This window comes from Tinamus guttatus, unplaced genomic scaffold (assembly GCF_059628265.1).
Source record: "Tinamus guttatus ecotype Peru unplaced genomic scaffold, ASM5962826v1 Tinamus_guttatus_pri_ptg000860l, whole genome shotgun sequence".
Lineage (NCBI taxonomy): Eukaryota > Metazoa > Chordata > Aves > Tinamiformes > Tinamidae > Tinamus > Tinamus guttatus.
Window position 1 is genome coordinate 49,114 of NW_028289394.1, and position 27,556 is coordinate 76,669.

General features: G+C 40.6%; 1 protein-coding gene across 1 annotated transcript; it reads right to left on the reverse strand.

Annotated features, from left to right (window-relative positions):
- Nucleotides 1-842: 842 nt before the first annotated feature.
- Nucleotides 843-24,931, reverse strand: LOC148591344 (ankyrin repeat domain-containing protein 55-like; the record flags this gene model as incomplete). Its single annotated transcript, XM_088537724.1, is given in 6 exon segments — nt 843-1,027; nt 13,137-13,265; nt 17,270-17,330; nt 20,684-20,793; nt 24,284-24,414; nt 24,793-24,931. Coding segments are annotated over 6 exon segments (755 nt in total), but the record flags the coding sequence as incomplete, so codon positions are not given.
- Between the last annotated feature and the right edge of the window lie 2,625 nt (nt 24,932-27,556).

Below are 27,556 nucleotides of genomic sequence, written 5' to 3' on the forward strand. Positions count from 1 at the left end.
AATATGTAATAGAAGGTCATGTCTATTGAATTCTGCAGTGTAGTTGGACTCCTGCTTTCTCTCTTCTTATGATAAAAACAGAGCCTTCTCTACTACGTTTTACTGATGCTTAGACTTCTCCAGAACCCTGTTGACTTTATTTCTGTTCCATTTTATTGTACTTCTACATGAGGAATGCTATTATTTTTATTACCTGAAGATCTAAGCCAAGAAAACCTTGGCTTTTGCTCCACTGAGCAAGATACACAGCACAAATTTGATGAAAGCATCAGAACTGCAACAATCAGTTCATTCTATTTCCATTAAATAGACTTAGGAGCAAAATTCCAAGGGAGAGTGGTATGGCATGTAAAAGAGGAAAGAGGAGGACTCTTCTGCACTTATGATGCGGGGATTTCATCCTGGAAGACATCAAGTGCCCTGTGAGAATGGAAGAGGAAGGTTCTCCAGGCCTTTAGAAATACTGTATTAACATCTCAGTTATAAGAGAGTTTTACCATTTGTTGAATGCAAACGGCAGCAGGATCCCAGCTTCAAGCTGTAGGATCCTGTTCTATTGTTTTGAAAAGAATTATATATTTTTTGATGGAACAAAGTTAAGTAAGTCAAGCAGTGGTGAGGTCCTTTCCCACATAATCTTATCATTTCCTACCAGGAACACAAAGTTAGATAACACTCTGACAAGTCAGTTACTGTGCTAGATGTGATGCAAGTGAGATGGGCCGCTCTCTGTGCATGCAGTGCATTAACTAGGTCATGGCTTCTGCAACAGGAAACGTGATTACAGAACAAACAGGTTAATAGAAAGGGAAGGAGCAATTTCAGTGCGTTTCTGTGGTTACCTGTCATCCACATCAAGGGCCTGTAGGTTGCACTCCGGGACTTTAGCCAGTACACTGATAATGTCCCTGTAGCCTGCGGCAGCAGCAATATGCATACATGTTTTGCCATTCTCATCGTTGTAGTTTATTATCTATGGGCCCTGGTAGTGGTCCAGAATGATGAAGCACAGAATCCTGTTGCCACTCTGAGAAGTTCACAGAAGAGCATTTTACAATGGAGCTCACATCAAACTGCATTGTGTCTGCAAGAAAAGACTAACACCAATTTGTTCTGTCTATACCAGGCTCCCCAGATAGGAAAGCCAAAGGTTTCCTGTCTCCTGCTGGGAATGGGGCCTTTATGATTTTCCTAGAACACTCTGAACATTGGAGAAATAATAAATATTTCCAAAAGTTAGAGAGTGTCAATTATTCAACAGACTTCTCAGATATAGCTTTATTTTTTTCCTCTGTTTTGCTAAGCCAAGGTCCAGAAAGATATGTCCCTATATTTTCTCACTGAAATGCAGGGTTGGAAGAGAACTCAGAAGACCAACCCACTTCTGTGAGTCTTTCCAAGTGTACCTAGAAAAGCCATGTCAAATATTTGCTTTAGTGGTTCCTAAAAATTTTTTAATCCAGCTTGCGCCAGTGCTTCACTGTCTTAATAGAAAGTCTATGCTGTTCTCTAGCCTTCAAATGACCCTGAATATTTCATATCTTATCTCAGTCAGAATAGAAAAAAAAACAATTCTAGATATTCTTCTTCATGTAACAATATAGAAACATAAATATGAAAGGTCTTTCTAGGCCTTCAGATTCAATCCCTGCAGTCAGTGGTATCTATGTCATATCATCCTTTTCATAAACACATTGTGTCCATTAAAGGCAATTAGTTTTGTTGTTGTTTTTCTGTTTTTGTTTTTCCTATTACTCCCACTGGAAAGCAGTTCAAGAACTTCTTAGCTTTAATGATTAGTATCTCTAATTCCTATTCATTACTAATGGCTGATTTATATCACTCGTGTCTGTACCAGCACTATCATTTAACTTAAATAATTCTTTCCTTTAGCTGGTATTTATTCTTCAGGTGTACTTGTAAATAGCCATCATCTCTCTTCTGAGTTTTTCTCTTGCTGCACTAAATAAATCAAGGTCTTTTTAGTTTTCCTTGTAAAATATGCTCTCTGTTTCTCTGATCTACCTACTAACCTTTTCCCTGTTATGTTTTATGTGTGTATTCTTGGAGAAGGATGATTAAAACTGTACATACTGATACAGACACATTTTTGCCATGTCTTTATACATTGACGCTAACTCTCCCATATTCCTTTTAGAAATAACCTTTGGGGTTTGTTATACAAATGTTTGCCTTTTTCACAGCTGCATCCCATGAGAAGTTCCTAGTCATTTTGGATGATCTGTTACATGAGGTACTTCTGTAGTCATTTCCAAATGTAGAATTTCTAGTTTCTTTGTTATTAGTACCCAAGTGAATGAGTTACACATTTTATGCTGTTCAATTTTGTCCTGTTTGTGTTACTCCAGGTTTCAACTTGATCCAAACTTTCCTGTGTTATATCTCTTAATGTCACGCGGATTTTATCAGAAAACACATGTATTTTCTATCACATTGTTATGAAAATATTAAGCAAGATTGATTTCAAGCCTTATCCATGAAGGTAATTCCAGCCTCTATTCAACATTTATTACCCCTCTCCACTTCTTGATCTCTGAGATCCAGCTTCCTTGGCTTCTCAGTACTTTTCCTATTATTTTGTAAGATGTCTACCTATTCCAAATATATCTTTTAAATAAAGTTATCCATCTAGGTATATCTCAGGCCTCTTCTACGCATTTTTTTTTTCTCTTCTCTTGGGATATGGATTCCTGCTAATTTTAGCAGCACTGATTGAAAACATTTGACTTTACAAATACAAGCTCTCAGTTCAGGTGACTTCAGTAATGAATTTCCTTAATTTATCAAAAATTGTCCCTTTGAAAGCAAGAACTTTTGTTTTACACACTTTATTTATTCACCAATTTAGTTTAGAGTCTACCTATCATGCCATCCAAACTTACTTTCTATGACAGTGCATTCTGTAACGTCCTCAGTAACCCATGTTAACCCTGTTACCAATTCTTAGGTGTCTGAATTTATGATGAAAAAGATGTTGCTCTTCATGTATTGTATATGTCATGCCCAGTACCTGGGCCATAGAAATAATAGCATTTCTTTTTCTTCAGTCCCTTTGTAAAAAGTTTAAGTAAGTCCTCCATAGGCATTATTCTTCATTATATGTTTTTTTACTCACATTAGAGAAACCGTAGTTATATTCAGGACTAACTAAATTTAGAAGTGTATTGTATACTTCTAGTTCTATCACAATAAAGCATATATTACCATCCAAGTCACTTTTGTTGCAAAAAAAAAAAAATTAACGTGAGGTATTTTATGGATTGGAACAACCTATTGCAAGATACACACATGATGCTACCATGTCTGTTATTTTCATCTGTCCCAAACAGTATAGACCTATTAATACTCATATTCTAATGGCACTACTACACCTCTAGTTTTATATTATCCTTTTAAGCCCAAATTTTGTATCCTGCACCTAAAGTTTCAACCCCTCAATAAACTTGCACAAGTCCTACCATTTGCATAAGAACTTTTCCACTGTTCTTACTGGCATTTCTTTTTATATTTACAGACTGTTCTGTCTCCCACAAGCCTTCCATTTTCTAGACTAAACAAACCATTCAACCTCCCTTCATAGGTCAGATTTTTCAGCCCAATTATGGGTGCTTGCCTTTGGCTTCGTTCCAGATTGTCTACAACCTGGTTCAACCATGGCAGCCCAAACTGGACTTAATTATCCAGCTGAGGCTTCCCTCCTGCCATTGAAAATGAAATAACTACTTGCTGTATCCCACATGTATCACACTTCTGTTAATGCATCCCACAATGGGATGTTTAAATGGGCAGTTTTGATGTTTGCTTTGCATCAGAACCATAATTTAAACTCCTCCTCACTATGTAATCCACTAAAAGTCCTCCGTTCATTTCTTTCATGTAACACTTTCATGGTTCTGTTCTGAGAGTTATTTTATTAACTATAGTTCATTCTACAATTTATCATGATCACTCTGAATTTCATCTTCTCTCCTTAAGTGCTGGGCACCTCTCTATTTTGTTTTTAGCTATGGGTTATATACATGTGTTCTATATTTCATCACTTCATTATGGAACAAATACATTCTCAAGATGAATCCCTGTTTGGATGTTCATGAGATGTCCACCTCTGAAGAGTATTTGAACTCTCCTCCATGTTGCTGATTGATAGTGAATATATGATGTATAACATAAGTCCACAGCTGATTTTTGATCATCTAGCCCCTTCTAGTTTATCCCAGTGGGAGACCTCTCTTCACATGACACAACTGATTTATTGACATTCAAATGCATTCTGTCCAGTAATTTCCTATATGAGGGAGCAGTAATTGCACCAAAGATGGCTGTTAGATTCTGTCCTGTTCTGATGGTTCCAGTGATTTGTTAATTATACTTTTCCTAAGTAATCAAAGGATACTTTCTAATATTTTGAAGGTTCTGCTGACAGAGATCTCTGACCAACTGCCGTGTGGCTTTCCATTTCTGTCTTCTCAGGGATGCCTTCTTATCTTTATACTCATATTGGCTCTTTAGGTTGCACACAAAATTCTCTTGAAATGCTTACATTCTCTTATTCTGAGATTGATAGCTTCAAGTTGAGGTCAATAGAAGTCTTCCTGTGGTAAATTTACCATGAACCCACAAAACTATTGTTAGAACAGCATGTTCAGTGGTAAATTTACCATAGGAAAATTGCTTGTTTTTGCAGTCTCTGCTATATGTATCCTTATATTTCATCTCCCTCCACTGTTTTTCTTCTTCCAAATTCTTTTCAGCAACTTTCTCAGAGATTATTAGATATTTTGGTTTTGTGTTTCTGGAGTGTTTTGCCCCATAATTACCTCTGATTTCTTTGGACTTTTGTCCTATCCCACATCTTTCAACGAGCTTTTCTTTCTTAGGTCACTCATATTAATTAAACATGCTTCATTAAGTAGTGTCCTAAAACCTCGATTGTGGAGCCATTGGCCAAGCAAACTCTTCTTGTGCTTTACACAAGCTTTTGTCTGAGAAAAAATGCATGATCTGTGGGCAGTGACTAATAACAGATTCACTTACATGGGGATGATTAGCTCTCATTTTCACTTGACTAAAACCCCATTGCTTTAATCGGTTAATATAAGGTTCACCTTCTGATAGTTCCATCTCAGTGCTTATAAAACAAGAAAATATTCCTTCAATAAGTATCCACCACATCAAATACCACGTGGAAAATCCTGCATGTTTGAGCTGCTCTTTTAGTTTAGGCTTTTTTTTTTTTTTTTACCTATACCTGCTCAGTTTATCCTTGTGTTTACTGTAGCTGATTCTCATACTTCCTGCCTTGTGTATGTCCACCTGGTATACAGAGACAGAGTTTTCTTTCTGTAGTGTTCATTGTCACTTAGGTAAAATCCTGCCATAACATGGCATTTTATTCTGCCAGGGCTTCAGTCTTACATAGTACAGTGTCTTCTATGTTCACTACACTGTGTAGAGGGTTAATTTTTCCCCACCTCAGAATATTCCGGTGAAGTGAAAATTTCAGTGCCAAAGAGAAAGAACGTGCTAAGTTGGCTTCTGGCTACCAGTAATGTAGCAATAGGAGGGAGAGAGGGGCAAGTTATGGACCACTTAACTACTTTCAGGAAACCCTGACAAAGTATTTTTCCTCCCAGTGAATGCCTCTGGAGATTATGTGGTTAGATTGTATAAGTTCCTCTATATTTTCTGTCTCTTCTCATCAGTGTGCAGCTCAAAGTCTTCCCATACCTATAGTCAGCTTTGCTGGATGGAAATGCCCCACTACAGCTCTTCATGTTGCTCCTTATCAATGTCAATCCACTTTAGGGCTGTCTGTGTGCCCTATTCTTCCTCCTTCCCTCCTATTTCAATTCCATGCCTGTGAATCCAAAACTTTGACTTTCTCTTTGATGCTCTTCTGCTCTGACAGCCTAAATGACTTGCCATTTTGACCACCATTTCACTGTTCTCTGCAGCAACAAGCAAAATACCATTCCCACTGCGCTACTCTGGGATCTAACTTACTTTCTAATTTACTTTTACTTTCATAAAGAAACACCATAAATGACTACGTATTTAATAAATAGTACCTCTGCCTTCCTCCTGGAAACCATATTTCTGCACCCCTGGGTGATATCTGAGTTGTTCGTTACAAGCTAGCAAGTGTCCCAACCCTTGTATCTTTTCTCTCATTCCTTGCAAACTTTTCTGGGTCACCTACATTTCTTTTCAGACACATATAGCATAGTTTAATAAGAATTTGACTGTACTACCAAAAGGGACCTTGGAGAAGAAAGGAAAGCTGATTTTCTCCTTCACTGAGATAAACAGGAACAATTTCAAGTATTTGTAGAGTAACCTGTGACAAAATTAGAATAAATAATTTGTCTGTGGAGTATTTTCCTTTTCCAACTCCAGTTAAGGTTATTACATTGGCAAATACATCCCTTTCAAAGTCACCCTCTTTCCTTTTTCATTTTGAAATTCAGTATTTACTGAGTAAAAAAGCTATTCCACAGGCTTTTCCCTTATGACTCTTTTGGCTGGGGTTTGAAAAGTTTCTGGGGTTTGAAAATTTTCTTTCAGTACTTTTTTTTTTTTTTTTTTGTCCTCCTTTTGGGATTTATTTCACCAAAGTTGGGCTGTCCTGTTGTTCATGCTCAGAGCACTATGGCTGTGCATGAATTCAGAATTTCATCATAGAATTGGAGCAAGACAAACCTAATGTTGTACTAACAGTGAAGAAAAGTCTGTTTGGAATCAGATATTAAGATCATGTCAAAGCATCACATCACCCTCTCATTTTAGATGACATATCACTATGGAGGAATTCTCTCTCCCTCAGCTGAACAGAAGTCATATCTGCTGCTTTAAACTAAAGTCAAGTCCATAGACATAACGCAGCTCATTTCAGGCACCAGTAGACCTGCCTCGGCGGTGCGGCAGTGAGAAGCCTCCCCAAAGCTGGCAGGTTGGGTTAGAGGAGAGTTTAGCTCACACGGGAGCCTCCTTCATACAGGGCTTCTGATATTGCCCCTCTGAGCCCCACACTAGGGAAGGCTCCTGAGGAAGAAGAGCGCATTCACTCCATCTCTGCTTCTGCCCTGTGCTCTGCCTGCTGCTGGGCTGTGGTGGCTGCAGAGAAAAAAATCGGAGATCCCTGTGGTTTCTCTACGCTCACAGGAAAGGACAACTAGGCCCTGTGCTGGGAAAAGGAATGATCCTTAATACCATCCTCAGCTTTTGTTCTGCCAGTACAACTTTGCCAGAAGTTGCCTGGACACAGCCCAGGCACTTCACAGGGTGTGTTTGTGATGGCAAACCAATATAAATCTACAAGAACTCTACTGATGCCACTATAGTTGCACTGGTGGGTCCCAAGCTTGGTGCTTCAGCCTCAACACTCACTGAGACGGTGTCTTCCACAGATTCCCAGTGTCCCAGCTTGGCTTGAACTTTTGGTACTCTTGGAAAGGGAACATGTTGTTGTTGCATAAGATACTTTGTCCTGAGGTCCTCAGAGCACTGCTTGCCACTGGTGCAATTAGAAGACATGTCTTTTCCAAAAGATTTATTCTCTCACCAACCACTGTGGTGTTTGCATAAAGCTACCAAAGAGGAGCAGAGTCATGGAGGCAGACCTCTGCAGCCAGCGTATGTCTCTGTTCCTCTTACCTTGTCTTCACAAAAGAACTGCATGAAATACTGGCCAAGTCGTTCTGAGAATTTATTTTCACTCGGGCCCTTCTATAATAAGTGAGTATGATTTACTTTGTGCTATGGCTATGACTGAAATTACTTGGCAGGTTTTTCCAGTAGTATGTTGTTGTGAGGACTGATTTCTGTGGATGAACAGTTGATGTGGTTTGAAAAAGGGGTCATCTTTTATTCTGCGATAGAAGAAGGATTTATTCCCTACCACTGTGAGAAATGGAAACATTTATCTCCCGCTGCCTTTGTGTAATGTATAGGAGATTAGGACATTTATAGACAGGCAAAAGGTGCGATATATGCATATTACTCATCTTCTGGCACCCATTTACAATGCTACACATAGACTGTGTGCTGGGAAGAGGTCTGGCAATTATCCTGTGTTGGGGCCTTGTTGGGGCCTTAGTACTTTCTGTAAGAATATAAGGAACTGGGGTAATGGGATTCAAGATCACCCAGAGGAGAAGAACGTGTTCATGGGCAAGCTTCAGGGGGACTGACTGATGCCTGGGAGACCTAGCAACCAAGCACTGAGCAGAGCACCAATCAGCTGCGAGCTTGTAGCCGACCAATGAGAATGCTGCTTCTTAGCGCATGCCCACCTGTACTGGGATAAAGCTCTGTTGCAGACGAGAGCAGAGTGAGTTGAATCCACTTCATATAGTGATGTGTTGTTCACTCCGGCTCGTGGAGTGAGCCTCAACAGTCCTGTAATTGTCTATGGGATTTCACTAGACAAATTTCTGCTGAGCTCAGTGGGAGTTCTGCAATTCATTTATGTGGAAATTTTATTGACCTGAATATTTACAGTGTCAAGGGCATGTTCATACCTGAAGGGCTTCCTGTTTAACAGTCAGTTATTTCAGATAAAGGTAGTTTTTCTGACAATCTGATTGTACTGATGAGTTGGGACACCAATATTGTGCGCTTTTGTACCATAAACAAGCCATGATGGGGGCTTTGGCTTATAAATTGACATATATGGAAGTGGAAAAATAGGATATAGCTATACTAGAAGGCTAAGTAGCTCTAGGAAACATTTCTGGATATGGGAACTCAATTGTCCATAGTGTAACACTGTAAAGATATTCCCTGACATGATTTTGACTTGGGCTACTGACCACTTTACCCACCATCTCCTGGGCATGGTTCATGAGTTAGCATGGGTCGCAGACTGTTCTCAGTAAGCAGTCTGCCTATGGCAAGCTTCTGGAGAATAAGAGTCAACATGATAGCTGACCTTAGTGCCAGCAACCATACTCATGCACAATTAAATTTCCTGATGATATTGAAATATGTTTATTAGAATGTGCTTATTTCTTACCCATTTAAAACTATCCTATTTGCAACCCCTCTTCCTCCTTGTTTTGCATCTTGCCAGCTCATTCCATAGAGCCCTACTGCCATGCATGCTCCATGAGGTACAGCTGCACCCTTGCTGGAGTGACAGTGTTTACCAGAGAAAGATTATGGGAATGGTTAAAAAAAAATCCGAATATGTCCTTTTGTTTGTTATTTAACAGTCAAAATGGTCTTTAAAGTTTTGTGAGATTAAAAAAAAAATGCAATTCTCCCTCTATAGTGTTCTCTAGAAAACTGCACGAAGCAAGGAGAAAATAAATACAATTTTACAAGGAAATAAATTTGCCTGAAACCACCCAAACTGTGAACCATGCCTAGCAAACAGAACTAATGCATTGTATCCAGCCTAATCCGGCAACAAACATCTCTTCCATGGAGTAACAGTTTTAAGAAATCTTAGAAGTTTTCTCTGCATCCTTCCACCACAGGCAGCCCACAGAAATAAAACAGGGGTCCTGTGCTATACATGTTCATGTGGAGCCTGAGCATGTGCTCAGAGCGACCCATACAAAGACACCAGGGCCCTGCTGCCCTGGCTTTCCCTAGGTCCCCCTTAGCAACAAAAAGATCAGTTCTTAGAGATGCTGCCACTTCAGTGTGGCCTCCCTTCCAGGTACTTACAAAAGGCTGCCAAGCCTCGTCAGACATGCACAAATGAGTAATTGCATATACCTTTCTTTTACAGTATGTGTTAAGACATGTAGGTATTTCTGCTGAAGAATGGGGGAATGAAATAATATCACAATAGCTACAGAGAAAATGTTCCAAGTTGGTAACTTTTTAAAACTTTGCACTGTGAATCAAACTATAAAAAAAAAATATCATGAGTACAGGACCAAATGGTAGAATGGTGTTCTTAACAGCTCCTTTTTAGTAGCCTTCTTTTTACCCCTAGAGGCTTTTATTTTTTCACCTTACAAAAATGATGGCTAGAAATCTTGGTTTGATTGTTTATTCTTTAAATGAAAGCTAATATTTTTACATACCATATGTCTTTGGGAGCCAAAGTCTTAAAGAGACAAAGAAACTTCTGGTAAAAATAATGACAAATGGCAAGACAATGCAGGAAGATTTCAATTTTTTCAAGACTATTTCTAACTTACCAATAATACTATAATTATACACTACTGCATAATATAGTAGTATATATAATAACATAGTATGAGCTATATTATACTAGGAATTCAATGGCACTGTTATCTTGGACCTTTAGAAAAGCTTTTAATTTGGATCCTGTATCAATTAACAGCTTTTTAGCATAGCAGTATAAAACTGTGTTACAGAGATTGTTGCTGCTTGGAATGAAAGGTAAGAAATATGTCCTGGGACACTCCTAGTGTAACTCTATCTGTGCAAATTCTTAAAAATACTTCATGGATGCAAAATTTGACATGAGACTTTCCCACCTGAACGAAGTTCCACCTCCATATGAGGAGGAACTTCTTTACTGTGAGGGTGACGGAGCCCTGGAACAGGCTGCCCAGAGAGGTTGTGGAGTCTCCTTCTCTGGAGATCTTCAAACCTGCCTGGACACCACCCTGTACCACCTGCTCTAGGTGTCCCTGCTGGAGCAGGGGGGTTGGACTAGATGATCTCTAGAGGTCCCTTCCAACCTCAACCATTCTGTGATTCTGAGATTCTGTGAATAGGTTGCACTAAGGGTGTGAATTCAAACAGTTCATGCAGCAGAAAGGTTGAGCTTTTCTACATATCAGCCCTCAGTGTGGGCAAAGTCCACCCAAAAGCTGCATGACTGGGACTTCAGCATTTGTCTAATGGGGGACCAAAACCCAAACCTGTGCTTTGAAACAGCCGGTGTAGAACAATTATTTCATATGAAACACACATTTGACTCTGGTTTCAAATGCTGCGTGATGGCGTTTCTGCCCAACATGCATAAATGCCTCTTTTCTGCAACTTCTGAAACAAGTTTCTGTGCTGTTCCTCATGTTCCCTCATTGCATTTTTAAAAACTGAAATTAAACACAAGGCTCTATTCAGCTGAAGAAAAACCTTTGCAGCTGTTAACTGCCTGAGCTCTAGGAGTCTCTTGTGCTCTGAAGATATTAATACAATTCTTAAAGGAAAAATCTCCTCTCCATCAGCGAAGGAGAGTTTATTAGACATTCTCTGGCACAGTCCCTTCAATGAGCACAGCTCTGCCTCCATCTTTTGGACTCCCTGGGGAAAATACCATTCCCTCAGTGAGGGAAGCTCACTGAGTGCATTAAACAGGAATATATGAAAATGATGATCCCACTCAGCAGAGCTGTTGTTCTGCTCCCAGATATAACAGAGAAGGTTATGGCTGTCCATAGAATCTAGTTCTCCTGGGCCTAGTAAGGCCGCAGAAGACAAAGGCAGAAAATATTTATCCTTGGCCAGGCTTAAGTAAGAGAAATTCAAAACAGGTCTATTCCATGCTCTGATATTTGAACCAGCCTTTCTTGATGTAGAATATTGAAAAATATGTGGATGGAAGGAGCAATTTAGAAGAGTCCATAGCAAGAATCTTTCAAGCAAAAAAAAAAAAAAAAAAAGAAAGAAAGAAAAAAATGGTCATTCTGTATGTATTTCCTCTTGTTTTCTAGAAGCAGCTAGAAGGGAGAAAGGAGAGGGATTTGAGAATTGCCTCCACCTGAGGCAGTCTTTTGTGCAGTTTTAATATCCCCCTATTTCCAGAGTTAACCTATACATTTGTGAGCCAAAACACATAGAGAGGTTAAGTGGAGAGACTAAACCACAGAATTTTAAAAATACAGAATCAAAGACAGATTAGTGGATGAGGAGATCTCTGAGGCTCCTGATATGGAGAGGGTCCTACTATGACTTTCTGTTGGAGAGACTTCTTGTTCCCAGAGACATAATCCAGACATTGCATAGCTTGTAGGAGCCCTAGTTTCAGAGATTTCCCTTTTAGCCTCCTACAAGGGATGTAGCCCAAAGTCAAATTGATCAGGAATAAAGAAGTATGAAACTTGTGTTGAAATAATAGAGTTATTATATCATATATATATATAGTTATTATATATATTTGTTGCAGAGACCAAAATATAACTCTACTTCAGAAAAACAAAAGTTGAGTCTACTATATGTGAGCCTGTGCAAGGCTGTGGCTGAAGGAAAGATTTTTCTTTCTAGATGTCCTACTCATATATAAATATAGTATTTGGCAGTTCAGAGTTTTTTTTTATTTCTCTGTTGACATGTATTTTAAGATGAGTGGACCTGAACCAAAAGGTGAGCATGCAAATATTTAGTCACTGTATGAAAATGGTACTGGATTTTCATGGCAGTTCCATTTCTGCTTATCTGATGTGCAGCTGTTTTGTATATTGGTACTTACTGAAATATGCTTTTGTGAATGAACAAGTTAAAAACATTCTTATGTAATTGTTCTCCTTTCATCTAGAATGTCTTCTGCAGTAAAGCTTATGCATAACTTCTTAAATTATACTTCCTATCACACCACTTACTAATATATTCTTTACCAGTTGCATAATATGGTGTTTAATATTACATTTACCTGTGTACTTGTGTTCTCTAATTGTTTGCCAAGTGATTTTTTTTATCAGCTTGGTGTTGTTTTTTTTTGCATAGGAGATAAGAACATGCAGTTCAGCAAGAAATGTGCTTAATTCCTTGTCTTCCTTAATTTCCACAAAGGCCGAGCTTCAACTCTTCAGCTAATTATTCCACAACAGTAGCTATTTAAATGTGTTTTAAATTACATTTACATTGTTCTATACCCAAAGGACTTTAGCAACAGTATTTAAGTAAGTTGCTGATTTCTATAGCTGTTTCAGTTAAATAAATAAATAACATGAAGCATACACATAGTCCCAGTGAGATAAACGATAATTCGGTTCAGGGTGACAGTGCTGAGCCTACAGGAAATACTCTCCGCAGAAGCAGCAAGGTCAGTGCCCAGTGGCAAGGCGGGTTCTTAGCACTCATGTTCCTCATTGCCCCGCTAAAGCACTTGCTTTTGGGGTGCTTGTCATGCCACAGCAGCCGGCCCCACTCAGGCAGGTGCCCATGGTGATGGCCATGTGGCGGCTCACTTGCACAGCCCAGTGCAGGGCTGTTTTGAAGTTCTTGTCCACTAGGGTCAGGTCCACACCCCTCTGCAGCAGCGTCTGCGCGTGCTGGGGCCTGTTGTGGAAGGCAGCCCAGTGAAGGGGAGTCGTTCCCTGCAAGCCACAAACCCAGAGAGCAGGAGGTCACCCCTCACGGCAGCGCTTGGCAGTTCTCTGCTAAAATAGAGATAAGCTTGACAGTCCTGAAACTCTTTGACTCTTCCTCCTCTGTTGTAATGTGGAATCAGTTGTAGCAACTTCTGAAGTGGTGGAGTCATAGGGGGAAAACAAATGATTAGCTTTTGGGGGTTATTACAGAAAATTGATACTAATATGAATGTCTACCAACATCTAACATATCTGTAATCCATAATGCATGGTCAGGAGCATGGCAGTTGGGGAATATTCATTACTCAGTTTGGATCCTGTGAGAAAGGCCTATTTTAGACAGGTGTTTTCTCAAAACCATGTGATATTTATCTTAGGTCTTATCTTTGATCCCAAATAAATATTATAATTAGTATTTTAGCTGGCACTAATCAGCTAGCTAAGGAAGTGGCCCAGTGATGTCCACAAGAAACTCACAATGTAAACATACTGTATTTACTGTATAAAGAGAAAACAGAGCAAATGGGAAGCTATTGGCCTGCATTTTCATTCCAGCTTATCTGTGTTTAATCAGTCAAGGAAGAACAGAGAATTCAGGGTCTATATTTTTATCTTCATCAGCATGGTTACAGCCACTATATTTTACTCTAGATCCATTATATTAAAGCTTTTCTGTATAAATGTGCTCCTTCAACATATTTCTTAAAAGTTGTAAATTCTTGTAAATTCTGTTCAGATGTGGTAGCACTGTGCTTTGCACAAGTGTTATTTACTACCTCTGACAGGGAAAATGAATTTCAAGGCTTTTTCCTGGATTCCAAAAGGATAAAAAGCAAAAAAAAAAAAAAAAAAAAAAAAAAAAAAGAATGGAAAATAAACTAAAGCTTGACATAGAACCCCATAAAGCAAATGGCAACAACTCAGGAAATGAACTATTAAAAAAAAAAAACATATCAAACATTCATTTGTATACTTTATCAATGTGTTAATACTGCAAGTTGTTAGCAGTGATTTTCTCAGTAAAAGCTCCAATCCCCTAACATTAACATCTCTATTCATCAGTTAGGGTTGGGAAATCATGGGAGTTTTGGTTTTGTAAAATGAAAAAGGAGAGTGAAATCTTGTCTCCACAGGAACTCTTAATGGGAGCTCTGCCACTGATGTCTGTGGACCAAGATTTTGACACAAGGGACTTAATCCTGCTGAGGGACACTCAGAATTTGTGAGTGGGGCTGAGGCTTTAGTTCCAGCTGGGACAATGGTTCCCAAGACCAGTATGGAGAGCAGAAAAATGAAGAGGGAAAGCTACAATGCTAAGAGGGAATGCTACAATGAAGAGGGAAAGCTACAATGTGCAAGTCCAGCCTATCATCATCCACTGTAAGTCTGTTGGTATGAACGAAAGGACAAGATTCTTGAAAAATGAGCTCTCTGCTCCCACTGTGGTCACTAACAGAGCCATTTATAACATAAGAATATAAAAAGAGCTGTAGTCGGTAGGGATCAAAGTTCTGCCCAGTCCAGGAACATAATTCAGATATACTACAGGTTAGCAGTAGATGCCTGGGGAGGATATACAAGATATAAGGCCTGGTGATATGCAGCCACCCAACATTTGGTAATCAGTAGGCTGAAGACTTTCTACATCATCCTGAAAATTAAAGCCTCAGCTGGCACCATGTGACTAAGCAGTATATGCGAAAGTACTTCCCTTCATTTGCTTTAAAACTGACGCCTGATAATTTCTGTGGGTGACCCCAACAGTTTAGGTGTAAAAAAAAGTGAATAGTCATTCCCTTTTCTCCTTCTCTATGACCTTTATGAAGCTACATACTTTTATTATCACTCAAATGTGGGAGCATATCTAAGTAACGGAGGCTTCCCGATAGAAGACGGATACGATGAGCCGGACTAAGACCAAGGCGAAAAGATCGTGGGAAAGTCACCAGCTGCAAGGACACAGAAGTAGGAGAGGAAGAACCTGTAAACAAGCTTATCGGTGCAGAATAGAGGACTGTGTGCGGGCCAATCATGTAAACGTGTGCCCTGATATCTACAGCCAACCTAGTACGGTAGAAGACACGTGGACAGTAGTATGTAACCAATCACAATGTAAGCGTACGCGTGGCTAGATGACTTAACAGAAATGTAGTAGATAAATAGAGTGCTGTAACGCGAATAAAGTGATTTCTGTTAGACTCATATTGAAGCCTTCAGGAGTCGTGTATGGCCTCCCGCACTCAAACATACTTGCCTCACTTAAAGTCCTATTCCAGTTAGTTTATTCTAGTTAGTTTGCCCATGAAAAGAAGCTGTTCTATAATTGTGACCATCTTTGTAGTCCTTTTCTGTTCCCTTTCTTGTATATCCTTTTTCAGATGATTTTTGCACCCGGTATTCACGATGCGGCTGTACCAAGGATTCAGACAGAGCATCGTGCTGCTTCCTGTTTTGTTCTCTATTTCTTTTCTAATTACTGTACATTCCACATGTCCTTTCGGAGCACTGAGTTGAGCAAAGGGCATTAAGCTCATATAACCCCACACGCTGATTTGTGTGCAGTGGGAGCAGCCTTACAGGGCAGATGCTGAAGGCCGACTGCTCAGGAGCTGAAGCATGAGGGCTATGTCAGAACCATCAAAGAGCTTGAAGAAGAGCTTGAAGCTCCAGCAAAACATAATATTAAAGACACACAATTGAATGCGTGAAAATAAGGAGCAAGCGAGGACAAAGCAACAACAACAAAAAAGTAAGGGATAGTTATGGATGATGGACAATAACCATAGAAGCATGAAATCCAGAAAAGGACCTGAAGTAGCAGGCAAAACATTCATTTGCATTTGGGAAGTGTACACTATGATACTGATTTTGCCCAGATTCCGGGCTTTTTCAAGGAATGCATGTTCACATTGTCATCTCACAGGCTTCATCAGTAAACCCACAAAAAGCTGCAGTTGTGGAAACTGAAACCTCCAGATGTATTTCTTAGTGCTTATGTGTTCATGCATTCATTGGGGTGTTTTTCTCAAGTGTTTTCCTTATGCCAAGAGAACAGCTTTATTAACTGAAATCAGTTGTGAAGACCCACATTTTTCAGAAAACATAAATATTCAGGATTTAGGAATGATACTTGAACAGATAAATACCTTCTTAGTGCTAGATGACAGTGAGCTAGACTAAAAGGTCTAAATTTCATTTATTGGTGCATGCAGCTAAACATCACAGATTGAAAGTGCAAACCAGGGTTTGATATAATTTGTTAGCAACATAACTCTGTGCGAAGACAAACTCTGTGTCTGTTTTAGGCTACTGTAAGGAGGGTATGCAAAATATCCAGCAGATAAGGGAGTGGTAGATGGGGAGAGATAAAATTAGCAGCCCTGTGGTGGGCTCTCCACCTCTGGTGCTCTGGAGTGGAGAAGCATCCTTGAGCAAATGCTGGAGTGAAGAGAAACATGGAAAAGCAGCCAGAGTCTCTCTTGTGCCTTGGCTTCTTTATTTGGAGAAACAGTCACATCCAGAAAATTGAGACTCCCCTGTGCACAGTACGAATATATAAGTATGCAGGGCACAATTCTTTCAGGATAAGAGTAACCTAGCATGGTTTTTGTAGCTCCACAGCTGTTCCATGCTATATGAGGTTTCTCGTATTCTCCCTGAGAACTGTTAATTCTTTAATGGCAGGGAGTTTGGACAAGGTAAAGATTCAGTGCAGTATTTGACTTCAGAAGAATCAAAAGCAATTTGTGTCCTGGCAAGTGAGTTAAGAGAATTTTTCAAGGTACCTCCCAGTTGGCAGTATATACAGAAGGTTGTGAGTCTATAGGTGCATCACACATAGTATGAAAAATGAGACAAGGCTTTGCAAAGTTGAGTAAGGGCATTAGGGAAATCTTAGGTTTGGGCATAGTCTCACCATAAAATTGGTGGTTCTGTGGTTTCTCTCTGCACAGAATGAACAGTATGACTTCAGAGAGCGGGACTGGGACCTGCAGTGTAAGCTCACTCACCTCATTGTCCTGATGATTAATTTTGCTAAGATTTGACTGCTGCAGAAGCACATTCAGAAGCCTGCAGAAGCAATGACATAATCAATATGCTGCACTCCTGACTAAATCTGAAAAACTGTCATTTTTTGAGAAACAAAACATGCAATTTAAAGCAAAATCAGTATTAGTTATGGGCACAGGTCAGAGTGTTGGGTTTGGTAATACTAGAAAAGCAAAAAAGCAAAAAATAGGGCTTTCTGTAATGACATAAATTTACCACAGAGAATCAAAAGTGGGTACACTGGAAAGAATTCTTAGGCTGATTGCCAGAGGGGAGTCAGGATGTGTAATACTATATGCATGTGTAGTTCTCTGTAACTTAGAAATTCATTGTAATACCAAATTATGAAGTGTTAAACAAACAGAAATGGTAATGATCTGTTTCTAAACTTTCGCATGTGTTTTGCGTGTATTTGTAGGTACAGACATACATACATACATGCATGTTTACACACACAAACCAATATGATTTTACAAAGCTATACTGTGTCTACTGGAATAAGGCCATTGCTACGGCACAAAATTTAGCAAGACTTTGGTTCACATTTTTGTAGAAAATCAGACTACAAACGCTCCCCTCTGGTGGAGGGAACCATTACAAAAAATGATGACACACAAAATACTGTTCAAGTGGAATATCATTTTTAATGATCAATAGATATTTGTAATGGATTTTCAGTGCTTTCCTTTTCCTTATGTCATCCTGTGAAGATGTGTTGAAATCACAGTAGGTTTGGAGAAAGTGATTTTGTCTTGCAAAAGAATGTAAAGTATTTGGACCATGCAAATGGGTGGACTATAGAAATGACAAGGACCATCCTGCCACAGCCTGTGACAAAGCCAAGTGGCACAGATGCTGAATGTACAGTTCGCATGGATTTGTAAGCAGCACATGGTTTTGCAAGGAGATTAATAGATAAAGTACTCTAAGCAACAAATACAAAATGCAGAGGCAGTACTTCACAGGTGGAAAAAAATGCTTTTTCTTGAATTCTGAAGATTTTGTGTTTCATTAGAGAACAACATGTACAATTGCTCCTTGAGCTTGTAAATTTTACATAGTTAAATGTTTGCAATCATGCTCTTATTCCCACTCGAAGGAGAATGAATGCAAATCTTGTACTGCTTTTCAGCAGGACAATCTTCAGATGCTTTCAGTACATTTTCTGGACTGAACTGTGCTCAGGGGTGTTCATCAGATTGAACTGAGAAGCTGTAGGAGAAATCTATTTGTGTTTGTTTTTTTTCAGTAATAAACAAGTAGATAGTGTAAATTATTTAGAAGGAAGACATTTCAAATCGCTTAGGGATGATTTGGGTCATTTTGCAGGTGAAAAGCAGATCTGTTTTCTAATACCACATTCAGGTGGTAGAAGTCCAAATTGAATTCTTTTTTCTAACCGAAGCTCCCTAAAGGATGAAGACTGGGAATATCCCAGTGTTTTATTAGGAATCCAACTCCATTTATTTGTGGTTACAATCACCTGTAGAAAAGAGGTGTGAAACCTTCTTTTCTGAAAGACACATCATAATAGAGTCCCAAAGGAGGACAGATGCTGTAGAATTGCTGTAATTAGTATGTAAAAATTGTAAAAGGAAGGAGATATTTTATGGTCAGTTGGCACAATAAATTAAAGCAGAACTTCAGAAATTCAGTATCTGAAACAAGTCTGGGTGAAAACAGAATGGTGAGCAGAAAAAAGGTAAAGTAACTGTATTATGCTTGAAAAACCCATGTAGCACCAGCTGTTATAATCCTTTATATGGTTCTGCGGTTTAACTCCAGATATCATCAATGAAACAAATGTATTTGAAAGACTCATATCATTCTCTTAAATCCTTTATCTACAAACCTTGACTCACTCTTATCTTCAGACCATTACAGCTATAGCATTGCTACCACTCAAATATCTGGATATTCAGCCAGCCCAGCTGAGAATTCTCTGGTATCTACTACTTTTAGATATACATTTTGTAGCCAGAGGTCAGGGAGTATATGGATTTCCTTTCTACCATTTCTCCTAGGCTCTGTGGAACATGCACTGCAGCACATGAAAGCAATTATCAAATCAAGTGATAAATGACCATAACTCGGGTGACTTCTGTCTCTATCCTTCCATGTGATCTATGTGCTGCCTCCAGCACATGGACTTGTAGAAGTGGGCTGCCAGCTTTTAAGTTTGGCTGAAAAAGCATTTCATAGATGGCTACCACACATGCCCTTTTGACATGACTTGTCAACAACGACTGTGATTGATTGAAAATTACCCCTGCTGCTCCAGTCGTGTCTTCTGGGTGCGGGGTGAAGGCAGGCAGAAGACAGATGCAAAGGAGCTGGGCAGCTGGTAAACTGGCCAGAGCAAAGGTGACCATGGGGAACGTGAAAAAAACATCCAGGGAACTCTGCATGCTGCTGTTAAAGTAAATTGCAGTTCCTTTTAAATAGCAACATGCCTAGTATTGTACAGACATTGTCTTCTTTCTGCAGGGGCTTTCTTTAATTATAATGCACTGATACTTGTGGAGAAACCACCAGCTATTCCCTCTAAGTGATGCATGAAAAGCAGCAATGAAGGTGGAAAATTGAAGAGAGGGTGAAGAGCAAGATGAGCAGAAATGCAGGGGGCTCTGGACTGGTAGCAACAGCAAAACCATAGCATCAGTGATTAGGTCAGATGAACATTTGCATTCACAGAATATTTGACCTCTCTCTGTCTCCTTATCCCTCTAGACATGATTTACTTAGGAGAGGTTTTGAGTGAATTTATTCAGATGTATAAATCACGACTTAAAATTTTGTCAGCTTTCCTATTATCATAGGCTAGAACAAGAAAAAGAGCATCTTCCTGAGGAGAATGATGAATATACGAAGAAATACTTTGTTTGCTAGTAAGCCTTCATTTAGAGTAGCTAAAAATGAAACACCAAACCTCAGCTTCCCCTTTACCATGGGGGCTCTCGAAGAGTTGGTCTTGTGAAAAAAATTTTCTCTCACTCATGAGAGAAGATGACCAGAGGAAGAGCTTTCTGTAATATTTCTTGTGGAGAGGTGCCAAAAGGGTACATGGTCAAGGGAACTGTAGAGTTTCAACTTCTACTATAATGCTGTTTGGTTTTGGTTTTGTTTGTTTGTTTGTTTCTTATACTGTTGAGAGATCAGACTCCCTACCTTTCTTGGCCATATATCTATTTTATAGAAATATTGTACAAAGCTTTTGCTCCTTGCTACTCCCTTTATGATAACTGTTAAGCAAAAGAACAACTTGCAAGGATAACTGTCCCACTTTCCTGTGCTTTCTTTGGTGCCAGGTATCTTCTTTCGTTGGCCATCTTTTGATATTCAACCATTAAACACTGCTGGAGCCCAGGACATACCTCACATCGGACTCTGCAGTAGCAGCATGTAGTGGCGATCTTCCGTTTTTATCCGATATGTTCTGTTTAGCACCATTTCTGAGCAGGCTGACACAGCCTTCTAGCCAGCCCTAAAAAAGAAACGATATGTCAAAGAGGAAAGTAGAGCACATCAGGTCAGACCCATGCTTGGTGTGTGTGACTTCAATGTGGGACTACAGCCAGTTTCTACCACCTGAGGAACTAGCCTTTTGTTTCCCCAAAATAGGTCTCTTGGCAGCAAGAGTGGTTCCCATTTGGAGTGTGAGGCTCAGACTGGCTCACCCATTCATTTTTGTGATAAAGTGGTTATTTACACTACATTCAGGCTTTTCTGAAGCTGTGGCAAGGAGAAAAAAAAAAGGGATTTAAAAGCTGTTAATTGTTGTATCACTGGCAAATGCCCCACATATGCCACATATCCTGCATGTGGATTTAATTATGCCAGGCTAAACCAAGAACATGAGCACTTAATCTCATTTCTTTTAAGAGAATTTAGCGCAGATGGCAAATCAATTCTGAAAAGCCTTAGAATGTGGTCTTTTAAACTTTGCTGCAGAAGTCTGAATTAGTGAAAACGTTAGACTAAAAACAGCACCAAAACAGATGGGATGGTTCTTGGAATAAAACCTTCTATTGATCACCCAGACAAAAGCAAGTAAACAATCTGGTTGTACTTGGGTAAATCTTTCAGCATATGCCTCATCACAGGGAAGCCCAGCATGTTTTTAAGTTTTTTGCTCCAAGTTCTGCAAGCCATCTCTAAAGAACACTCCCTCCTGGACAACCCCAGTCAGATTGGCAGCATCAGCCTTTGCAAGGAAGCAGGGTGGAATGAGGGAGCTAGAACATGCTTGTTGGTGTTCCTGGGAAATTATAAGGCGGTTGAATTCTGCATGAAACTGTGACTATGGAATCCGGCTGAATTCAATTCTCTGGGCAGGCATCACAACCAAATGCTCTCTATACCTCAGATTATATCCATCACAAAAACAGAAATGGAAACTTTGAAGTCTGGGTGGCTGAAGTCTTTTCCAGTCATTTCTTTTTCTTTTCCAGAGAATAATTTTTCCCCTCTGGGAGAAGAGGAAGGAGAAATGTAGCATGACACTGATAGTGGGATTTTTTTGAAAATATCTGGCAAAGGAAATGTTTGTTCTCAAGCAAGTGGGACACACGCTTTCTATTGGATGAGACTGCGTCTTTTGTTATCTTCTACACTTATTTTCTGGCTGAATGACCTGTAGCTGAGCTGAAGCATTGTATTTGTCCTGAATATGCAGGAAGAGACTAGATGTAAGGGATGTGATTTAATTAGGTACCACTTTATCCATTGATTTATTCAATGAACTGGCAACAATCCAGCAATAACTCATACCATGCGGCATGGGTAAACATTCCTTCCTCCCTTCTTTCTGGCTAATAAAGGAAGGTCATGGTCAACCCCTCTTTGCTGCTGACTTGGTCCCATCCTGTCCCTAAGTGTCTTCCACTGAGGACTAGAAGACGAAAGAGAAGAGGACCACCTTGGAGTGCATCAGACGGGGAGCACCATGTCTCCCTTCCTGCAGTCTGTGGTGGCATCTCTTCCCCTAATTTGCTGGCATGTGGATTGATCACGGTACTGGATCCCTTAAGAATTGAATATCTGGTGCCTGCATCAATTTGAACTTAAGCTCTTGACCCAGCCAGCCAAGTCCAGCACTGCAGTGAAAGGAAAAGCTATGTCAGGGTGCCAGAGGACTGGAAGAAGGCCAATGTCACGCCAGTCTTCAAAAAAGGCAAGGAGGAGGACCCAGGCAACTACAGGCCAGTGAGCCTCACCTCCGTCCCCAGAAAAGTGATGGAACGGCTCATGCTGGCCATTGTCTCCAGCCACATGGAGGACAAGAAGGTACTCAAGAGTAGTCAGCATGGATTCACCAAGGGGAAATCTTGCTTGACTAACTTGATAGCCTTCTATGATGGAATGACCAGCTGGATAGATGAGGGGAGAGCGGTGGATGTCATCTATCTCGACTTCACCAAGGCTTTTGACACCGTCCCTCACCTCATCCTCCTGGGCAAGCTCCGGAAGTGTGGGATAGATGAGTGGACAGTGAGGTGGATTAGGAACTGGCTGGATGGCAGAGCTCAGAGAGTGGTGATCAGCGGTGCCAAGTCTAGTTGGAGGCCTGTAGCTAGCGGGGTCCCCCAGGGGTCAGTCCTCGGTCCAGTCCTGTTCAATTTATTCATCAATGACCTGGATGAAGGCACAGAGTGTTCCCTCAGCAAGTTTGCTGATGACACAAAACTCGGAGGAGTAGCTGATACCCCAGAGGGCCGCGCTGCCATCCAGAGGGACCTGGACAGACTGGACAACTGGGCGGTGAAAAACCTCATGCAATTCAACAAGGCCAAGTGCAAGGTCCTGCACCTGGGGAGGAATAACCCCAGACACCAGTACAGGCTGGGGACTGACCTTCTGGAGAGCAGCTCTGCAGAGAAAGACCTGGGTGTCATGGTGGACGACAAGTTGACCATGAGGCAGCAGTGTGCCATTGTGGCCAAGAAGGCCAATGGGATCCTGGGGTGCATTAAGAAGAGCATCTCCAGCAGGTCGAGGGAGGTGACCCTGCCCCTCTACTCAGCCCTGCTGAGGCCGCATCTGGAGTATTGTGTCCAGTTCTGGGCTCCACAGTACAAGAGGGATGTGGAGCTGCTGGAGAGAGTCCAGCGCAGGGCCACAAGGATGATCAGGGGCCTGAAACATCTGCCCTATGAGGAGAGGCTGAGGGAGCTGGGCCTGTTCAGCCTGGAGAAGAGAAGGCTGAGAGGGGACCTGAGCAGTGTCTATAAGTACCTCAAGGGAGGCAGTGAGGAGGATGGTGCTGGCCTCTTTTCAGTGGTGGCCACCGACAGAACTAGAGGTAATGGCCACAAACTGAAGCACCAAAAGTTCCACAGGAACTTAAGGAAAAATTTCTTAATAGTGAGGGTGACAGAGCACTGGACCAGGCTGCCCAGAGAGGTTGTGGAGTCTCCTTCTCTGGAGATCTTCAAAACCCGCTTGGATGCAGTCCTGTGCCACGTGCTCTAGGTGACCCTGCGTGTGCAGGGGGGTTGGACTAGATGACCTCTAGAGGTCCCTTCCAACCCTAAGCATTCTATGATTCTATGTCCTGGCTATGGGGTATAGAGGAAAACATGCCTGCTAATCCTCCAGAAGCTGAAATAGGAATGCCCTCCCTGGAGCACAGAAATCTGATGCTAAAAGTGGGAGGGGAGAAATAATTTCCATACTAGAAGATAGGAGAGGACTTAAAGTCCTTTCCCAGTGCACAGGAAACCAGTGGCTTTCCTGAATTCAGAGGCCCCTGGGTCTAGTAAGAGTCCCATACCATGCACTGATTTGTACAACCCATAGGAGAAAGGACACACTGCAAAGAGCCCTGATCATTTTCTTACAATAGTTGCTCCCTGCCTTGGGTTATAGCAGAGGTTAAATTTCATTATTGTCTAGAACTATGTTTTGTACTTTTTTTTTTTCCTGCTGTAGTATGAACATCTGTCTTTTCATCCTCCTTGCCCAAGTCTTTGTACCAGATAAGTTGCCAGAGATAAACTGGTTCATCCATAAGCATCTTGAGTATTAATATTTGCTCCCATCTTCAGTAGAAGCTTCACTGTATCAACCTGGCATCCTGACACAGCATGCATCAAAGGTGTGCAACCTGGAGAAGAAAGTCAGACAGTCTTTTACAATCTTTGTTTTGTCAAAGGCACAGGATAAAGATATTTCCTTCTTTGCTAAATTTTGCAGCAGTAAATTAAAACATCATTTCTCTGGCAAATATCCAATAGCTGTACTCATGTTTTTTTGCAGGCAGAATAAAAGATCATATATTTACATGGGGAAAGAAGTATCCAAAGTGTGTATTTCCAGTGGATATTCCAAAGAACAACTCAATTTTCCCACTTGCTGCTACTGTATATAACTTGCTGAACATGAAAATCAGGATTAAAAAAAAAAAAAAAGAAGGAAAAAGATTACAACATAATTGCAATCTGCATCAGTGAAGCCCCTGGGAAGGAGCACAGGGCTCACTGACCCTCGCTGTTGCAGCATTCCAGGATGGAATGATCTTCTCGGATTACCGCAGTTAGGGTGTTCACATCACCATTAGCTGCTGCTTGGTAAACCACGGTCAGGTCAATCTCTTCTGCTGCATCACCTGCAGGGAGGACCATGTCTGTGAGTAGGCAGAGGTCAGGTACACATGTTTAACAGTTAAAGTAATGGCATGTATTTCACTGAGTTTCTATGACTGCATAGTCCGAGGTGGAACTAAATAATGCTAAACAGCATTGTGCTTTTCATTAGTCATCTGAATTCTTTTCATTGCCACTAAATTCTTCCCCAAACTCTCAGAGAGAGACAATGGGAGTGACATAAGAAAATCTCTTGAAAGATTCAATCCCTTATAAGAAATCATACTAACATTAGCTGAATGTGAATTGAGAAACAATAAACAACGGAACTATCTCATAATATCAATGGCTACCCTTTTATGAAATAAGACAGCATAAAGACAGAAGTACTTTCAGTTTCTGTTTTGTCCTTACATCAGTCAAAAGACTGAGTTATTTTCCTTCCTTTCTCTCTCTGAGGCAATCAGAAGAATTCTCAGGAAAAAAAAAAATATGGCAGTTCTGAGTTCTAATAATAACTGTAAAAAGGAAGGGTGAACTGCTGCTTGGGACCTAGGAAAGGTTTATTATATTTGGCACTTACAGGATGGGGAAGTGCAAAAAAGCAGAGATGACGTATGCCCAGTGGGGATGTTTGATCAACTGAAATACGTATCAATGCACTTTCTAGGGAGCTTTCTTGAGGAAAGAGAGTGGATACCTGGGCAAGGAACATCTAAAACTGCCACTGGGGGGGGGGAAAAAAAAAAAGAGTGAAAAAGCATGCAACAACCAAGAGCCCCCACCTCTTCTCCATCCAGGGTTTGTCTCCCTTCTCCTCTAATCTTCCCAGGTGATCCTTATACCCTCACCTCTCTACCTTTACCACAACCTTCCCAGGTGCTGCTTATATCTCACCAAGTGTTCCTTGTTAACCTCTAATGGTTGGCCTCAGAAAATCCTTTTATCCATCAAGCAATCAGCATTATTATTTTCATCTCTGGCCAACCTTTCCTTCTTTTTCTTATTCCTACATGTCACTACCAGTTTTCTATTAATGCCTAATTCTCTGAAGCAAGGAAATTCTCTCATATTTGAGGTAATTTTTTTATACTCAGTTGGTATAGTGATCTACATAAGGCAATCCAGTAAGCTCCATGATGTTGAGAGACGTCGAAATCTGTGAAACCACAATGAGATCATCTGTTAGGAGGCATATCCAAAAGCAAAGTATTATTTCTCTGTGTTGCAATACTTTGCACTATTTAATGACAGCTTAAAATGAAAGGGAAAAATGGCCTAAAGCATATTTCTTCTGTGATTTTATAAGAAAGTATAATTCTTACATGGATAGAGTAAAATTAATACTATAAAACCTTATGGGAAGTTAATCACTGTGAACTTTATATTAATTATTTGACACCAACTAGAGCATTTATTTTGGCCATTAAATAATTAGCAATGAGGTTCAAACACAAAAATGTGTTTAGTTTTGTTCATTTTTTGGGATGTTTTGTTTCTGTTTCCAAAATGCCAACATTATAGTCTGATTTTACAGGCCTGCATAGTTTGGCTGGTGGGTGAAGTTTCTCAGTACCGCATTGCATTTCATTCACAGAATCACAGGGGAATACATGGCAAGATCACTTACAGTTTGACTTTGTGTGCCTTCTACATATGAAAATACTGCTTAAGACAAATGTCACCTTTAAGTTCTTTCCACTAAATGTTATGCCCTAAGCAGTGGGCCATGCTCCTTTCATAAAACCAGCCAAGGGTTGCCTAAAGAAAGTGCTCTACTTTCTTCAAATACATTTTTCATCAAAAGCAGTAGTAATCATGAATGGAATTGTCATTAGTGGATTGTGAGGACACAATTCTGTACTCTGTGTTGTAGTGATGGCTGTGTAAAACCTATGGGAAAATAAACCCAAGAACTAGCAATAGTTAAAGTTGTTTAAAAGAAAAAAATCATGGTCTTAATGATATATCTTAGATGCAAGCACTATTATAAAACCATCTTATTCATCAGCTCCAGAGGAAGGGGTGACCTGCTGGAAAGCAGCTCCATGGAGAGGGATTTGGGAGTCCTAGTTGACAAGAAGTTAACCATGAGGCAGCAAAGTGCCCCCATAGCCAAGAAGGCCAGTGGGATCCTGGCTGCATGAGGAGGAGCGTTGCCAGCAGGTCGAGGGAGGGGATCCTGCCCCTCTACTCAGCTCTGGTGAGGCAGCACCTGGAGTATTGGGTGCAGTTCTGGGCTCCCCAGTACAAGAAGGACATTGAGCTTCTAGAGAGGGTCCAGCGTAGAGCCACGAAAATGATTAAGGGACTGGAGCATCTATCTTATGAGGAAAGACTGAGCAAACTAGGCCTGTTTAGCCTAGAGAAGAGATGATCGAGAGGGGATTGGATCAATATGTACAAATACCTGAGGGGAGAATGTAAAGAAGATGATGCTAAACTCTTCTTGGTGGTGGCCAGTGACAGGACGAGGGGTAACGGGTGTAAGTTGAAGTGAAGTTCCACTTCTATATGAGGAAGAACTTCTTTACTATGAGGGTGACAGAGCCCTGGAACAGGCTGCCCAGAGAGGTTGTGGAGTCTCCTTCTCTGGAGATCTTCTAAACCTGCCTGGATGCCACCCTGTGCCACGTCCTCTAGGTGTCCCTGCTGGAGCAGGGC